This window comes from Vulpes lagopus, chromosome 4 (assembly GCF_018345385.1).
Source record: "Vulpes lagopus strain Blue_001 chromosome 4, ASM1834538v1, whole genome shotgun sequence".
In the NCBI taxonomy this organism is placed as follows: Eukaryota; Metazoa; Chordata; class Mammalia; order Carnivora; family Canidae; genus Vulpes; species Vulpes lagopus.
In genome coordinates this window covers 146,167,265-146,185,661 of record NC_054827.1, presented here as the reverse complement: position 1 = coordinate 146,185,661, position 18,397 = coordinate 146,167,265, and the positions used below count along the sequence as shown (strand labels likewise).

The following is an 18,397-nucleotide window of genomic DNA, read 5'->3' as shown; positions in this document are numbered from 1 at the left end:
AATGAATGAATGATTCACATCCATGCAACACATCTCCATGACCACAGCTTGCTCCTTAAGGGCCAAAGCTAGATTTTATTCATGTTCGGGTCCTAGCACACAGGGAATCCTCAGATGCCTTTGTTGAAGGGGTACTGACTGCAGATACGGAGAGGCAGATCTCTGTGCCTCTGACAAGTGGAGTGGGGGGTTTGGCATTGGAGCATCCTCATAACAACGTGCTGCCCATCTCTGGAATCATTCAAGGAGAGCACAGATGGAATGTGTCAGGAATGGTCTAGAAGCAATTCAACCAATGGACTTGATCTCTCACATCCTTTCCAAACCTCATGTTCTATGGTGCAACCAGAAAGAACCAGAAAGAGAAAGGGAGGTTTGTAGAACAGGAGGCAAACTGTAACACCCCCCAGACAGACAGGAGAGTTTCAGGACAAACGGGATGAGGAGGTTCTTGCTAAGGCTTCTGTAACTGCTGGCAGGTAGCCGACCGGAGAGGTTCTGGAAAACATGCGTGTGACGGCTGGAGGACAGATGTCAAAGGTCACAGTCTTAACTCCCTGTCTGACGTCTACTTCTTCCTTCTTAGCCTGGCCCTGCTTTCTAGATTTAGATACAGCTCAAAAGGGACTCAGACTTTGAAGACCCAGGCAGAAAATTGTGCTAGTCACATGGAATCATTTTGACTGTTTTCTCAGCTGTTTCCCAAGAAAACAGATTTAACATTTGTCACCCTCGTTCCTGAATAAGGAAAGCGATTTCACTTTTTCCTCAAGCAAAAACTACAAGGTGGATTTGGCATTTGTGGAGTGCAGAGTAGGGGGTTCGGATTAATGGCGTATCAAGGGTTTCTTTGTTTTTACAATCTTTCAGTATTTTTGCATTCGAGAAGCTAAATGAATTGCCCACGCCTCTTCATGGGGCTTTGTAATAGAATGATCCCACCAGAAAACTGTTCTCGTCCACCCCCCTTCAACACGTCTCTCCATTCTCCCAGTTTCACATCTTTGGCCATAATTAGTCACTTTCTGGAATATAAGAACAGCTGGGACATAGAAGCAAAGGGGAAGAGGACAAAACCAGAACGTGATTAAAGGGGTTCACAGTCTGGCCTTTTCTTTCACTGCACATCTAAGCTGACAACCATCATATTTCATCAATCAGATAGCTCATCAATGCAGTCAGATCATCAATTTTTAAGCAGGCATCATATGCCATATTCTTTACACATATTAGTTTCACTGATTTTCAATTACCGTATTAGTTAGGTATTATTATCCTTATTTAATGGGTAAAGAATTTAAAGCTTAGATGAGCTAAATATCTTTCTCAAAGTACACCAATTAGTGCCAGTTAGTGTTAGAGCCAGGATTCAAACCCAGCTTCTCTGCCTCCACATCCCGATCTGACAACCACATCGGTACAGCCTCAGAGAGAGTCGCTGAGATTTTTTTCATTAACGAAGACCTAGTAAGCTGTCACACTAGATCAACCAGGCACAGTTCGGCTCCTAAGGGGGCATGTGGGAAGGCCTGGCGACACTTTGGGTTGTCACAAATGGGTACGTGCTACTGGCATCTAGTGAATATAGGCCACAGATGCTCCAAACATCCTGTAATCACAGGACAACCCGACAACAAAAAAAATGACCAGGTCCAAGGTGTTCAGAGTGCCAAAGGCGAAATGCCCTCCGCGCTAAATGCCCCCATTATTATGTACAATGGGTTCCTCTGCCACCAACATGTTAGGTGCAGACGTGTCTCTGCCTTCTGCGTTAAAAAAGGGAACAGCCCATAACTTCCTGATACACAGTTAGATGCTTAATAATGCCTGGAACCGGGATCCCTGGGTGGCGCAGCGGTTTGGAGCCTGCCTTTGGCCCAGGGCGCGATCCTGGAGACCCGGGATCGAATCCCACGTCGGGCTCCCGGTGCATGGAGCCTGCTTCTCCCTCTGCCTGTGTCTCTGCCTCTCTCTCTCTCTGTGTGACTATCATAAATAAATAAAAAATAAAAAAAAATTTAATAATGCCTGGAACCGGCCAATTCTTTTCAAGAATGAAAAAGAACGGAGGAGGAGGGAACAGAAAAAAAGAAAAGGAAAAAGAAAAAAAAGAGAAGGAGAAAACTAACATTAGGAACCTCCACTGCAGCATTCAACAGCTGGGTCACATTACATGGAAATCAGCCCCAGTGACAGCACAACAGGCTGCTTTTGTGTCTTCATGAATAACGCAATGTGCTGGGTAAATGCTTTTTCCCCATTTAGAAACAGGTAGTTAATGAGAATTGAAGTGATCAAATGCTGCGTACCCCAAGGTTACTTACATCCCGGGCCTGGGTGGCCCGGAGCTCATAAATAAAGCATTGGAGCGTCTTATTTTAGTTCCCGGTCAGATAAGCAAAGGCTTGCATCATGTGAACAGAGCCCACAGCGCGATATGACACTGAGCCTGCTAATTCCAGGACCTCTTGGAATGTGACATTTCGAGAGCGGTACACTGAGTTCATGCCCTGTGGAAGCTCCGAGGCCCACCGTGCCTTAATTTTCCATCACCTCCTTGATTCAGCAGCTGCAAGTAAAGGCTGTCACTGAGCTGGACTTTAAAAGACGCTCATTCCCTACTATGCAGAAGTTAATTTGAGGCACATTTGCAACTTATAACTCTGATTTACTAATTTGCTGGCACCAGGACCCCACACAGCTTGAAGGCCTGCCAGCCGGCCAGCTCCGCATAGACCCTTCCCTTGGAAACGGTTGCGCCCAAGTCATGACCCAGTTGGTAGCTCAAAAAACAGCTGTTGGACGAGGTTGGAATATGGAGAGGAATAGAAGAAAAAAAATGTCTACTCTTTCCCTCAAATTTTTACATATAATTATGTAATCATATCCCTATTCAGATACTTTGACATAAATTGTGCTTAATTAAATTGTTCCTAATTTGTTGTTTTAATATTAGTTCCTGGTTTGTTTGCTGATATCTGCCCCACAAGGCCTGTGAGCGCTCATACACACACACACACACACACACACACACACACACACACACTACTATTGCTTTGAAAGTCATGAAAATGGTTTCGGTGAATACTTTATTTGACAGAATAATGAAAGATTTCGAAGAGCACTTATTCACATGGTATACAAATGGCTGGATGAATAACTCTAATGTGATCATTTGCTGGTGTTATTGTTTCTTTTCTCACAGACTTCCTCTAATCTGATAATATCAATCAAATAATATATTCTTTGCATGAAAGAAATTCTCCTTACAACAACAACAACAAAAAAAAAACACATTTCGCATAATAAATATATTTCCCAGTGATCAGTATTTTACTGTTTCTCATCTGGGTCCTGGGATCCCAAGAGTATGTCTTCAATAAATGTTTGTAAACTTGAACTTGGAATAAGACAGATGATCTGAATTTCCTACAAGATTGTGTAACTAGCTGATCATTGACTAAAAAACCACAACCAAATCACCCATGAAACTGTCTTCTGGAAGAAAGGACACTCTTCTATAAGGCATACCTTCTTTTTTTTTTTTAATTTTCTTTTTTTTAATTTTTTTCTTTTTTTAATAATAAATTTATTTTTTATTGGTGTTCAATTTGCCAACATACAGAATAACACCCAGTGCTCATCCTGTCAAGTGCCCCCCTCAGTGCCTGCCACCCAGTCACCTCCACCCCCTGCCCTCCTCCCCTTCCACCACCCCTAGTTCGTTTCCCAGAGTTAGGAGTCTTCCATGTTCTGTCTCCCTTTCTGATATTTCCTACCCATTTCTTCTCCCTTCCCCTCTATTCCCTTTCACTATTTTTTTATTTTTATTTAAATTCAATTTGCCAACATATAATATAATACCCAGTGCTTATCCCATCATGTCTCCTCCTTAGTGCCCGTCACCCAGTTTTACCCCATCACCCTACCCACCTCCCCTTCTGCAACCTTTTGTTTGTTTCCCAGAGTTAGGAGACTCTCCTGGCTTGTCTTCTTCTCTAATTTTCCCCACTCAGTTCCCCTCCTTTCCCTTATAATCCCTTTCACTATTTCTTATATTCCCCATATGAGTAAAACCATATGATGATTGTCCTCCGATTGATTTATTTCACTCAGCATAATCCCATGCATACCTTCTCTCCCACTCCACCTGGGATCTCCTCAGGAGACAACTCCTCTGTCTCTAACCTGCTTCTTAAAGTCTGGGCCTCAGAACGCCTGCTGGTTAGAAATAAAGACCCTTGTCAGGATGCTCGTTAGAAATGGAGATGCCTAGCTGCCATTCCAAACCAATTAGATCTGAACGTCTGAGGGAATCTGCACATCTAACAACACCTGCAGGTGAAAGTGATTTTCTGAGTCTCGAGGACTATGGATTGAGAGGGTAGGAAAAAGAAAGCAAAAACATACTATTAGACAACATTCCTTGGAACAAGGGATGTAAATGAGATTGTGGAAAATGTGCTCATTAACTCACTGCGTTTGAGATAAACTAATGTCAAAAGTTTCACGCTAAAGATCATTAGTTGGCTAATGCCCTACATCCTCTCAACCTACAAAATAAATTCTGGTTCTCACAATGACTATCCTGAAGTTCTCCAAAAAAGAAAAAAACTGAGTGATATCATGTGTACCAAGGCACAAAAAGAGACACCAGCATGTTTCCATGATATACTTTAGAATAAATTTTCAACAAAAAAGGTTTAAAACAAAGCAAAAAAAAAAAAAAGTTTTCCTAGATAAACTCCACTTACCTACCAAATATGCTGGTTCTTAAAGGTTTTGCTCTGTTTTGCCAAATAATTAACTATCTCTTTGGTTTTCTAGCCCTGCTTATCATCATTGGGATAACAGAGTAAAGTGACTTTAATTCAAAGTTCCAGAGATGGCTCAAAAGTGAAATGGTAACATAATTTACACCAAAGGGATCAGCTATACATTCAGAATCATACCTGAACACCCCCCACCCTGGCACACAGAGGGACTGCCAACTCCAAACACCTTTATTAACCTTATTCCAGGCAGTTGCCAGGATTGGCTGCATACGTGTATTCAGAGTGTTTATCTAGCACAGTGCACTCATTCATTATTATTCTGTCTATGGCTGTGGTCATGTGAATGGAGTCACGGGGCCTGTTCCATCTACCAAAGATTTCTGCCTCAGATGAACGGATTTGGGCACATAGACTAGTGTGCACAAATTCAACTGTCCCACCAACTAAAATGTATGCGTTTAATAGGGGAAGAAGTATGGCTCCTGTCTCTATGGCCCCCCCATTCCACCTAACATCTGGTTGGGCATATAGCTTGGCCCCTGGAAGATACACGTGCATGACAAGAACCATGTCATGAGGGTCAGATCCAACTGTGGTCTATGACTGCAAAGACCTCCTCGCCAAAAAAAAAAAAAAAGCACATTTTTCTGCTTCCTATACAGCACCATGGATTTCTAGTCCCAGACACTCAGAGATAAGATGGCAGCTTTGCCATAGCTGGAGAGAAAGTGCATCATCTGCAAGCTCTTGGCAAATTCAGATCCTTTTACTTTGTGGCCACAAAGAAGGAAAGTGCCCCATCCTCACCCAGCAACCATCAAACCTCTGCCTGGAACCCGGTTGTATTAGAAATTTTACCATGTGGCCTTGGGCAGCTTACTTAACCTCACAGTGTCTTAATTTCTTCAGCTGGAAAATGAAGAAGCTACCTACAGCATGGGCACAGTGTTTCAAGGTTAATGCATGAGGCCGATACTGAAATGCAACATTGCGGGGGGAAATGTCTGATTGGGGGGAGGAAGTCAGGCACAGCAGTGCACTTCTGGGTGGTTATAACATATGCACTATCGCAAAACGGGGCCCTAAGGTCAGTAGCACACAGGAGGAGTGCAAAAAGCCATTCGCAATCCACCACCTGGAGTCTTTTATTGTTATAGCCAAGAAGGGTTGATAAGGCAAACAAAGCAAAGGGTTGGGAGCCCTAATTTATCAAACGTATTGATACAGATCTGATATTGACAGGCACCGGGCCACTTTTAGATTCAGATCAATAAATCCATCTCATAATACAGTACAACCCCAACACTTCACCCCCAAATCCATCCATCCAGATATTAGAAATCCATCCTGCTTTGCCTGCAGTCTGTCAAATGTCACCATGGAGTGCTGAAGCCACCCTGCCAAGTCTATATCCTGAACTAAATCCCAATGGAAACTTCCCAGATATAAATAACCACTATGAACATACAGGGAAGAAAAATAGCTATGAAGTTTCACTCTTACTTTTTTTTCCTTTTAGCCTGTGACAAGTAAAAATCATAGAGTTACTCACTCTCCAAAAACAATCTAAAGCCAGAAGGTTTAACCAATTCAATTTTCTAGTCACTGTGACAACTATTTTCATCTGTGAAACAGCGTTTGGGGCACGTTTACGGGCCTAATCCCGCGGCACTTTCACGGGCAGCCCCTGCTGGAAACTCTGACAGCAGTTTCTGTTTCTGGACTCACTGTGGGCAGTAGCATTTGATGACACCCAGGGTCTCAAGGCACGAAGACAGCTTCTTTATTTACAGTCAAAAAGGGAGAAACCTTCCTTCTACCTGTGGCTGAGATCCTAGGAACCGGCCAAGAGGAAATTCTAGTTCAATAGAAGGTGGGGAAACCCACCCAATGTTTGCAGGGCCTGCGAGAGAAGTATAAAGAAAACAGAAGCCTAAGCTCGGACATTGGAGTACCTGGACTTGAGCCATGCAGAGCCAGGGGTGTGCCGTCTTAGCTCACTCATTTCACCTCCCAGAGCCTTAATTTCCCCCACTGTCATGTGAAGTTGACCATTGTAAGAATCAAAAGCTCCCAGCACAACACCTATCACATAGTCCATGCTCAATAATGATTTGTGGAAACGTAATTTCAAACAGAAAATGCTGAGTTCTTGACATCGCTCATTAACCAATGGGTAGCGGGTATTTATGAATGCATACCATCTGCCAAGCACCAACTGGTGGAAATCGAGAGACAAGAGGGATGGATACGATGCTTCTTCTCAGGACAAGACAGAGGAAACGCACAGGAATGGATTAGGAGACCAGTCATTTCTAGACAGAAGGCCCAGATCTGGAGCCCGAGGGGTGGGCACCCACTCCCAGGTTTGGAGGACTGTTGGAATTACCCAAAATTTCTTACCCACAGGTGGCTGGTTTTATTCTGGTTTCCTGCAACATGAAGACTAACTCCCAGGCTCACTTGCCCAAAGAAGGCAAACTCACTTTAATATTAGCCTCAAACAGATTGTTAGGAAGGTAAGTCTGCTGTACACATAAAAGCCTACGCACGGATTGGTTTAGGATTATCTGGGCTTTTAGATTTTTCTGGCCACATCCAAAGGAGAGAAACAGGGGCAGATGCAACTGCCATCCTGGAAAGCTGAAGATAAACTCAAATGCCAGGTAGAGTATTACACTCTTTCTCCTACTGAATTGCATTAGGCACTGGCATCCATGGGGCACAGTCTCTTTGAAAACTGTCCTCACGCACAACAGAAAGAAGAAGAGGAGGAAAAGGTGGCAGGGAAAGGGGAGAGAAAATGAAAACTTCTAAAATAGCCAAGAGCCCAGTCTGGCCCCTCCACAGACACTCAGGGGCAAGAACTGCAGGATATAGGAGTGAGCTTGGCAAGCTACCCCACCTTCCCTTTGCCTGGCGCCCCACCTGCTTCTTTCCTAGAGCTTGCAGGTTTTCCCAGCAACGGCTGGAGGCAAGAGTCCCCAGGGGTGGCTCCAATCGATCCTTGCCCCAAGATTTCCCAGGTCAAGATCACGTGGGGGCCACCGGCAGGACTGCCAACATGTTAGATGCGGTCCCCACTATTATTCCGTTTATAGGACTTGTTTAAATCAAGATACTTTAAAAAAAATGTAACTATTGTTCTAGGCAATAACATCTGCAAAAGCATGGTTTTGATGGTGCTAGTTGTATTTTCCTAATACATATTAGTATAAATCGTTATTACTAGAATAGCATAGCACAGTGGTTAGAAGCACAGGTGCTGACTGTGTTTAAATCCAGGTTCTAAAAAAATAAATTAGTTAAATAAAATATTAAAAATATAAAAATATAAAAAATATATATATATATATAAAAATATAAATAAATAAATAAATAAATAAGTAGGTAGGTAGGTAGGTAGGTAGATAAATAAATCCAGGTTCTGCACCACCATCTGGGTGATCTTGGACAAGTTTGTTAACCGATCTGTGCCTTGGGCTCATGATCTGTGAAATAATAACACCTACTTCACGAACCACAAGGAATAAGTTAGTTAATATTTGTTAAACATTTATACCATCTAGAACCTTCTACACAAACAACACCTTTGGGAACACTGAAGGCACGGAAGCGTACACCATCTATTACCTCGAGATGGGCTTACACACTTCCTCTGCTTTGCAACGCTCTATTGGGCCCTCCCCTTCATCCAAAAACCAGAAACAAAACCAACGGACACACACTCTCATCCCTGCTCTCCTGAAAGCCGACCTGTCATAAGGTCCGCCTTGAATGGATATCAGAGTAATTACAACCACTTATTGAGCATTTATTATTCTGTAGGCCCTGTGCTCAGTACTTTGAGTACAACTGTCTAACTTCCTCTTTATTCTTTATTCTTCCTCTATGAGGAAGACTCAGGCTTAAAGAGATTAGGTGATTTTCCTAAGATCTTACAACCGGTAGGCAGGCGAGTCGGGATTCAAACCCAGGTCCACCCACATATCCCAGCCTAGGCATAGCCTCCTAAGCCATGAGACCCCACCGCCAGAGCCCCTCTTCCAGGGGCCCATCTCAGCAACCAGCCAGAGAGAGCCTTCTTTCCTCTCCCCTTGCAGGACCTCCCCCACTGGACTTAGTCATCACTTTACAACATAATTACTTACCTGTTTGTCTTTCCCCCTCTGTTATTCAGAGTAGTCTTTTCTATGTTAAGCACTTTAGGGAAGAAATCATTTTGAAATTTCCCTAAGTTTGAAAAAGAGTTGCATTATACGGAGCTGAGTTTAATAACCTTTTCCCTACGATTCCAGTCATCTTTATCAACACCAAATATAATAATGTTTTTTGACACAAATGTGACTTGAGGCCAACCTTTCTCTGCACATTACGGGATGACTGTGAACAAACAGATGCCCGAGCCAGTCTCTGGAGCTACTAACTCAGAATCTCTGGGTTAAGGACCAGGAGTCACTCAAGTTTCAGAATGACTGCCTCAGGCAATGGCTCGGCATTTGACCCCGCTTCAAACTTCTAGACACTGACTGTTTTTTAGTTCTTGTGTCTGCTTTTCATGGTGCTCCTGACCTCTCCCACCATGCAAGTTGACAGCTACCATTCTTCACTGCCAACCAACAACGCTGCATGAATTTACCCTGTTTTATCTTCTAGCCACCAATGCTGTGGTTTCCAAACTCTGTTTTTAGCCCTGGAACACTTCACTGAAAACTGGTTTTTAGGCAGATGCCAATAAAAAACACACAACCCAGAGCTATCCCAATGGAACATGAGTGGTTGGCCTGGAGTCCAACGCTGGTCTCCTTTCTTGCCACTGACCGTCATCACTACCACCTATGGTGGCACTGAAGGCACTGAATCCCTCCCCAGATTCCCTAGACTTCGTGGAGAGCATTTTCAAAATCACAGAAATAATGCAACTTTCTGGCAGATCTTGCCACAACTTCAGAGACAGATACCTTATCTTTTATAAACATTCAAGATTATCAGAAAAAGATTTTTTTCCATGAGAATTTGTCAGTGTAGCCCAAAGTCAAGTGCGTATTCCTTTTTATTGGAGAAGATATCACCGAACTTATAAATAGCCCCTATACTGTACTTGCAAAGTCACTCCTTAAAGGTATTTTTTACATGGAAAAGGATGGTCTTGTATTAGTAATTGGACTACTGTCTACTTTTGAAAGGCTCTCAGAAAAATCATGGTCAAGGGAATTTGCCTTTTCAAAAAAAAAAAAAAAATCTCTCTTCTGTGAAAGAGAATGTCAGAGCATCCAGAAAAACTTTGTAACCTTTAAAATTGTAGATAGATATCTTATATTGGCCATGTTCTAAATATGTTAGTATATGAATAGTCTTAAAATAAATTTCAAGCACTGGTTTTTAAACTTGAAAAAAAATTAAGCCAAGTTTTCTTGCTGCTCTTTTCGGCTTTTTCCTCCAAAACTTATAATTTTGAGGTGCAGAATTGAGGAAGTAAATATAACATATGTGCACTGGAGGTGGGAGGGAGGATGTTGTATGTGTGATTTCTCTGGTAAATTAGGACAAGGTTCAAAGTCCTATCTATGGCGAGAGATAGTCAATGTGACTGAATATTGATAATTAATTCATATAGGTAAAAAAAAAAGTGTTCAGAGTGTTCCTTATGCTAATCTTTCCACTTTTTTTGGCAGCTCTGCAATTTGTCAAAATAAAATTGGAGGGAGATGTTCAAAAGCAGATACAAATAAAGCACAGGCATACACATACGGCTAAAATATTCAACAGGTCTGGACTAGGGTGAAGAAAGGAAGGCATCTGAGGTGCAAAATTTAACGAAGTAGCTGGGGGAACCCTGAGCGTGAGTCGTCCCTGGTGCTGGCACGACTCTGAGAGCCAGGGCCTCCTTAAATGTCACACCCTAGGTGTCTTACTTGTTTTGCCCTGCATTGGCCCTAATATTTTCAACCTGTTTTCTCAAACTGATTGTTGCAGTCCTGGGGAGCAATGCTTCAAGTCATTTTCATCCATGCATTCATTCACTCATTTATCCTCCAAACATGTACCGAGTCCCAGCTACGTGCTACGTGACTACTCAGCTAGGAACCCACTCTGCTCGCAAACCGTTTTGACTCTCAGATGAAATAATCTTCAGCCAAATTTCCGTCATTCATTTAATCATCTGCGTGTTATGTGCTGGGGCCACTGTGACGACAGGCCAGTCCCCGCTAAAATATCTTCCCGTCTGCCAGCCATCGCCTTCATACTATCATTTTTATTGGCATCAGCATCATCCTTTACATGTCTGTTGCCCCAATTTGATTAAACTATTCCAGGACAGGGAATGGGCGTTATTCATCTTTGTTTTTTCAGCCAGCTAACGTGGACTGGGTGCTCACAACTTGCCCTGTATTTTCTCAGCCCCTTCTATAGGTTCACTCCACCCTGCACCAAGGCTAAGATTCGCCTTTCATAGGTAAGCAAACGGGAGGCACTAAGTATCTTTCCTAGGGTCGCACAGCATGCAAGAGGCCAGGCCAAGATCCTATTGAGGAGCCCAGCTCTGGAGTCTACTATCTCAGCAACTCCACTAAGCCATCCAGAAATTATGACCCAAAGAGCTGCTCCCAGCTCCAAAGGGCACTCAGCCACAGCTTGCTCTTCACCCATTATTACCTAGAAAGATCTAGAGGGCACCAGGGACGCTCTCGGCGAAATGAGCCTCAACTCCCACCGCCTGGGCAGGCAAGTCAGACTTTGGGGGACTTCCTGCTTAATTTCACTTTGTCTAAATATAACCAACTAAAAATAACCCAAAAGCAAAGTGTCTCAGAACCGCCAGAGGAGCAGCAGAAGGCTGCAGGGGACGTGATGTGAAAGATTGATCTCAGCCTCCCTAAAACGCTGCGATGCTTTCCAACATCAGCAAGTTGCATATTGTGATGAGAAAACAAAGTTTCCAATTATTGAAATTCCATAGTGTATTTAATTATGCAATTATCTTATTGTATTAACAAGTGCCGGGGTGCAGCAGCAGCGGTTGCTGAGATTTTTGCAGTGGAGAAATACAGAATTTATTCTTTTCCTCAGCTGATTGTTTCTCACGAGTCCATCCATTTTTCTGGGATTTTGGAAATGATCCTGTTTCTGAACCGCTTCATTCAGAAATCCAAGGCAAATCACACCACACTTTTGCCACTCCGACTTTGAAGCATGACCCCACTACAGACTGAGCATATTTCAGGGGGAAATGTCTGCAAATTCACATCCTTTTTATGTTCATTAATCACTTCAGGCTCTTTCCTCTTTTGAAATTCAAATAAATATAATGTAAATATAAATAAAAAACACTTATACAAATTACATATTTTCAGTGATGCAAACACAAATACATTCTTGTTCATTTGCTTAATAGGGACTTGTCCCAAAGGATTCAAGTATCACGCTGCAAAAGCCAGCGTATTTCATCAAAACATCTGAAATAGGTATACTGTGATATTATCATGCACTTCTATTTGCCACAGTTACCCTGGAAAATATTAAATGTAATCATGCAAAATTAAACATTCTATACATTTTCTATTCATTTTTGAACGCTCTCCCTCTATTCCAAAATAGGCTATCACACTTTCAAGTTTATAGGGACAAAAAGTGAATCAAATTTCTTGTTTCTGAAAGCATTATAAGTCTTTTCACTTAGGCCTTTTCATCTCAGAATCACCAGGCTCTTTACGTATAAAACGTAATTAATCCATACAGTTGGCTACATCCTACCCCATGGGAAGCCTCCTTGCTGGTAATCACTCATGAAGAAGCCATACCTGCATTTTTTCAAGCTAAATTTGGTCCAGGCCATTAGGAATAATGTTTCATTTACTGGAGCATGACCAAGAGGCACCGTCATAGGTGGGAAAACCTATTCTCCCAAATAAATCATAGTTAAGAAGCAAACTCTCAATCCATAGATTATAGCCTGGCCTTTGAATTCCAATTTACTACTTTTTAGCTATAAGATGATGGAGCAAATCCCTTCACTTCTCTGTGCTTCAGTTTTTGTGGTGGTAAAATTGGGATGATAATAGGACCCGTCCCATAGGGTTATTGGGGGAATGAAAGGAGTTCATGCATATAAGTTATTAATAGCATTAACAGTTGTCACCTTGTTCCACCTGATACCTTTCAAAGCCACTTCACAACAATGACCTCACTGGGGTCTCCATCTTCCCGTGAAGAAATGGAAGCAGATGCTCTTGTACCCATTCTATAGGTAAAGAAAGTGAGATCCAAAGAGGGTTCTAGCAGTCAGGACTAGAACTCCTGGAACCTAGTCTAGTCTTCTTCCACTGCTTGTCTTTATATCCAGAACAAACTGACTCAGTGACCCAGACGGATCCCTGCTTATTTCGGAGGGGCAGGGGAGGTGCACGGGGAGGGGGGGGTCTTGTTTCTAACAAGACATGGGAAGCATTTTGTTGCCAAATCTTGTCTTGCATAGCAAAAAAGACCCAGATCAGCAGAAGACACATCAACAAGACTGCCTTAATCATGATTTCTGCTAACTATGAAATGTAAGTTAATTTCATGCCTTGCATTCACAGACAAAAAGGTTCAGGGCTGTTTAAATTCTCTTCAGCCCAATGACAGTTAGTAAACAGGAGGCTTTCTGTTCTAATGCTTGAAATCACCCTTCGTATCTCAATATATTATTTATGCACTCAGCTTAAAATAAACAGCAACTCCGAAGTAGGTGAGTGGGCTCATCTAGTACGAACTTTTTTTTTCTTCACTCTGACAGTTACTTTAAAACATCGGTAAACAACCTTAATTCACTTCTAACGAATTAGTAGGCTACTGCTGTGTCTCCAGGAGGCAAGTAGATTGTATTATTAACCAAAACAACTTTCTCCCTGTCAATCATCTGCACCTCACTGAGGGATGTGGGCTTTGCTGTCTTATTACTCAAACCAATCCATGGGTGCATATGATTCCTGGCGATTTCTTCGAGGTCATTCTCTTCTGGATCCTTGATTAGATCTCTTGACTCTGGGATGCAGAATGGGGCCTGGGGAAGGGGATTCTCAGTGCTGCTCATTAAGAGAGATATAGACACATGAGAGCCTTTCCGGAGGGGTAGAGAGTTATGGTACGTGAGGTCCAGCTGTTGAGGGAATGAAACTGACAAAGAGGCCACCTTCAGGAGACCCCCTGTACTACCACCAAATAGTGGAAAGGGTGTCACTTTGGAGGAGAAAGCCTTAATTCCTTGTAGATGCAGATAGTAAAACTAGAACCATTGTGTGGAAGATCCATGAGGGTAGTCTGGGTTAAAATCAAGAAAGAATCCTGAAACTGAAAAGAGGAGTCGCCTCTTGAGGTAGTAAATCTTCCTATAGAGGTTCTGAGGCACCATCAGATGGAATCTTTAGAACCAGCCAAGAAACGTCACTAGATGGGACATGTATGGACCCTTCCAGACATGAGACCTTACAACTCCATGAATCTCAGTGAAACAGGCTTTAATAAGCAGTCACAACCATTTTTAAACTCTCTCTGTTAGGAGATTTTAAGTGGTGACAGCTATTCTTAAAAAAAGAAAGGAAGGAAGGAAGGGAGGGAGGGAGGGGGGAAGGAAGGAAGGAAGGGAGGAAGGAAAGAAAGAAAGAAAAAGAAAGAAAGAAAGAAAGAAAGAAAGAAAGAAAGAAAGAAAGAAAGAAAGAAAGAAAGAAAGAAAGAAAGAAAGAAAAGAGGAAAAAGAAAGAAATAGACACCATAAATTAAGCACTGGGCATGTCACTGACCAGTCTACGCCTTCACACAATGCCAGGGCACTGGCTGACCTAGCAAAATAAAAAGATGTACCATTCGGTGGGGAAAATCAGATGAAGCAGTTGCTTTAGTATTGTTCCATTTTTGCCTGCTCTTTGGCTTTGTGGCTTGCAACCCTTGGCCATTCCGTGGGCAGGAAGCCACTCCCAAGTCACCTGGGCTGTAACGTGATCCAGACGACGTGATCCACACTTCACTCACCTTGCTAGTTGGCCTCCTTCCTTTATCCCAAGTCTGGAAACACAATACTTCGCAACTTGTCTAAGGGATGTCTAACCTAGTTTCATCATTAACAAAACATCGCTCACCTCAATGAAACATTCAGTCTCTCCCCAAAAACCAATCATTTCTTTGATACACGCACTGACTGCTCAAAATACAGAGTTAAATGCATAATCAAAAAAAGAGAGAGAGAGAGAGAGAGAGAAGAAGAAGAAGAAGAAGAAGAAGAAGAAGAAGAAGAAGAAGAAGAAGGAGGAGGAGGAGGAGGAGGAGGAGGAGGAGGAGGAGAAGGAGAAGGAGAAAGAAAGAAAGAAGAAGAAGAAGAAGAAGAAGAAGAAGAAGAAGAAGAAGAAGAAGAAGAAGAAGGAGAAGGAGAAGAAGAAAGAAAGAAGAAGAAGAAGAAGAAGAAGAAGAAGAAGAAGAAGAAGAAGAAGAAGAGAAGAAGAAGAAGAAGAAGAAGAAGAAGAAGAAGAAGAAGAAGAAGAAGAAGAAGAAGAAGAAGAAGAAGAAGAAGAAGAAAAGGAGAAAGGTGAGGAAAGAGAAAGAAAGATACCTTGCATTCATATCCAGAGTTTATATCAACATGTTTACACAATTTGCAGACATATAATCTTCCAAATTGTCTGGAAAACATTGCCAAAATATTTTGGGGAGGTGAGTCAGGTTTTTCCACATCCAACATATTGACAAAACATTAGAGAGTTCAGAAATATTAAATTCCTCAAAGGAAGTCAGATTATCAATCTTTGGGTGTGAAACTTGGTGTTACTGTTTTCCTAATATGGCAAGAGCAGACATCTGGTATTTGCACTTTGGAGTAATAGAACATAACATGACAATAATGTGTTATACTTACAAAGTACCCTTCATCCATGGGGCTCCAATTTTACCAATATTAGTTCACTGATTTTCGCAAAAAACCTGAAAGGCAGAGGGTAGGTTTGTGTTACCCCCACTTTGCAGATGGGGATATTGAAATGCAATAGGCGAATAAATTATTGGTCCATTACAATGAGAGAATTCAATAACAGAGGACAAGATTTATAAATTTTCTCCTTCCCCATCCCAATGCAACTTGACCACCCATCTTTCCCTGGGGGACCGTTCTTTCCCACGTAATTTCCACCACAATCTCAAAGTATTAAATACATTTTTGCCCACAGAAGACAGTGCTGAATGTAACCCTTGGTCTTAAGAACCCAGACACCAATATTCCTTTGATACCAGAGGAGAGGTTAGAAAAATTTCCCATATCCAATTTAAAACATGGAGAAAAAAAATTTAGATTGACAAAATACAACCATCCAACTAAAATTTGGCCTGAAAATAATGTTACTACTGTTCAGTTTGTTACATGCTTATGTTCACATGTCAGCATATGGACTTGTCTTTAAAAATGATTCCAAGGAAGTCAGAATGCTTCAGAAGTACTCTCGCCAACAGCATTTTTAGAAGGGTGTATTTTTAACAACCCTTTCTAGGACACCCCATCCTTTCTACCACTCTCTGGCCATTTATGCACGCACTGAACAAATAATCGATATTTAATATGTTCTTACCACATCTAAGTTTAGCACTGCGTGTGGTTTCTCGGAGGACACAAAACTGTGTATGACACAGGTCCTACCATCCGGAAACTTACAGTTCTATGGTGTAATGATTTTAGTACAGTGACAATCACTCTGTTCTAAAACTCTCCAGAAAGATCTGACAGTTTCTGGACACTCTTGGTGAGTCACAGACACCAGTCCCAGAAAGATGGTTCCTTCGGGGAATAGTCTCAAAAAAGATGAGTCTGAGCTCTGTTTATGAGCCATACTATTTGGGACTACAGAAATGCTAAAAGATGTATCTTCTCCAAATGTCTGACCCAGAGTCTTCCCAAAGTCCATGATTTGAGGGTCGTGATGTCTCATGATCTTCACCTCTGCAGCCACACTGGCCTCTTTGCTCATCCTCAAATACCCAAGAGCGTTCACACCTCGGGACTTCTGCCCTTGCAATTATTCTCTTTGCCTGTAACAATCTTGCTGAAGACACATCCATGACCTCTGCTCATATACCTCCTCAATGAGTCTCTCCCAAACACTTGTCTACCATAGCTACAACTGGTCCCACTCTGTCCTCTTATAACTTTCTCTTTCTTCATGAGGCTCACCACCACCTAATAGCAAATGGTTCATCTCCTTGTTTTTCTATGCCCCCCTAACCCTCAGCCAGGACATAAACTCCGTAACAGCAGTGACTTTTTTGCCCACTAATAAATCCCAGGGTCAAGGCACTCCATAAATATTGGTTGAATGGATGACTCGCAAGGCTGGACTGTGTGCTGCGCCCTTCCCTTATATCTTCCTTCACTGGGATACCAAAATAATTACTAATAAATGAATTTCAACACTGGATCATAATAGATTTTTCTCACCCAAAAGAAAAAAAATAAAACTCCACACCCATTGAAATGTTTCTGAAAAATATAATAAACACCAGTTTTTTATCATCTTCCCTTCTCTTGATTGCTCAAGCACTAGGCCAAGAGTCAGGTAACCTTGCTCTCTGGCCAGTGCTCCTGTGAGCTGCTCTGTGAACCTGACCTCTTCAGCCCCCTGGGCCTTTCTTCCCCAGTGATAAAATAAGGAAGCTTCAGCAGCTCATTTCCAAGGTTCCCTCTGGTTCGGAAACTATGGAGATTGACACATAGGTGATGGGCCAAATTAGATTCATGTTTTTACATCTTCTGACTTAATATCACTTTCCATGTGTAAGCTTATCTCAAAGGTAGCACGGTCATTTCATACTAAGTAAGCAGGAATCCCAGAGGGAAGGATTTTATTATCTGACTATATCTACGAGCACGCCGATTTAGGACAAACACCATGGATAGCACTGAGAACCTGTCTCCCACCCCATCCCCCACTATCACACCACCAACATACGACAGACATGCAAAGCAAGATGCCACCTCAGCTGTTTATGACATCTTGAGTCACACACACTTCACTGGGGTCTCTAAACAGATTTCTTGTTTACTTGCACATTAATAAAACTCGCACCTTCGCCAGTCAGAATTTTTTTCCCCAAGCATCTGAACATCCAAAGAGATTTAGAAGCAATTAACATTCACGAGTAACAGAGCAATCAACATGGGAATCGCTAATGGGGCTGGACAGGATCCAAAAGCAGATATTAGGATAATAGTGAGCCCCTGACATAGGTTATGGTGTTAATTCTGGAGGGCAGACTCCTGGTATGTGTTCAGCGGCTTTGTGAGGCTGCTGGCACAGTCACATATGCCTCTTCTATATATGGTTCCTAGCACCCTACAACAGACTTTTTTTTTTTTAACTGCTACCGAAAAGAAGGCATTTTTGCATCGTTATAACACAACCCCTAGCATTAATGGTATATATTGAATTCAAGTTTATTTTTAAATTGCCTACCTGACAAAAATGTTAAAATGTCATTTTTTCCCCGCTTTGGGTCTCTAGACTATCTTCACCTGTTAGCTCTTGTAGCTAGAGGCCACAAAAATAACAGCTATGAATTTCCACCTTGACGCTTCCCCAATAACTTTTACCACTCACTTGTGTGCACAC

The 18,397-nt window shown here is 42.1% G+C and overlaps 1 protein-coding gene across 1 annotated transcript in view; it reads right to left on the bottom strand.

The window, feature by feature from the left end:
• Window positions 1-18,397, bottom strand: part of PPARGC1A (PPARG coactivator 1 alpha) — a 641,119-nt gene that overhangs the window by 442,067 nt on the left and 180,655 nt on the right. The window contains exon 2 of the mRNA XM_041753717.1: window positions 15,661-15,725. Within this exon, the coding sequence (XP_041609651.1) occupies window positions 15,661-15,678 (18 nt within the window). The 5' untranslated portion in view covers window positions 15,679-15,725. The remainder of the gene's footprint in view (window positions 1-15,660; window positions 15,726-18,397) is intronic.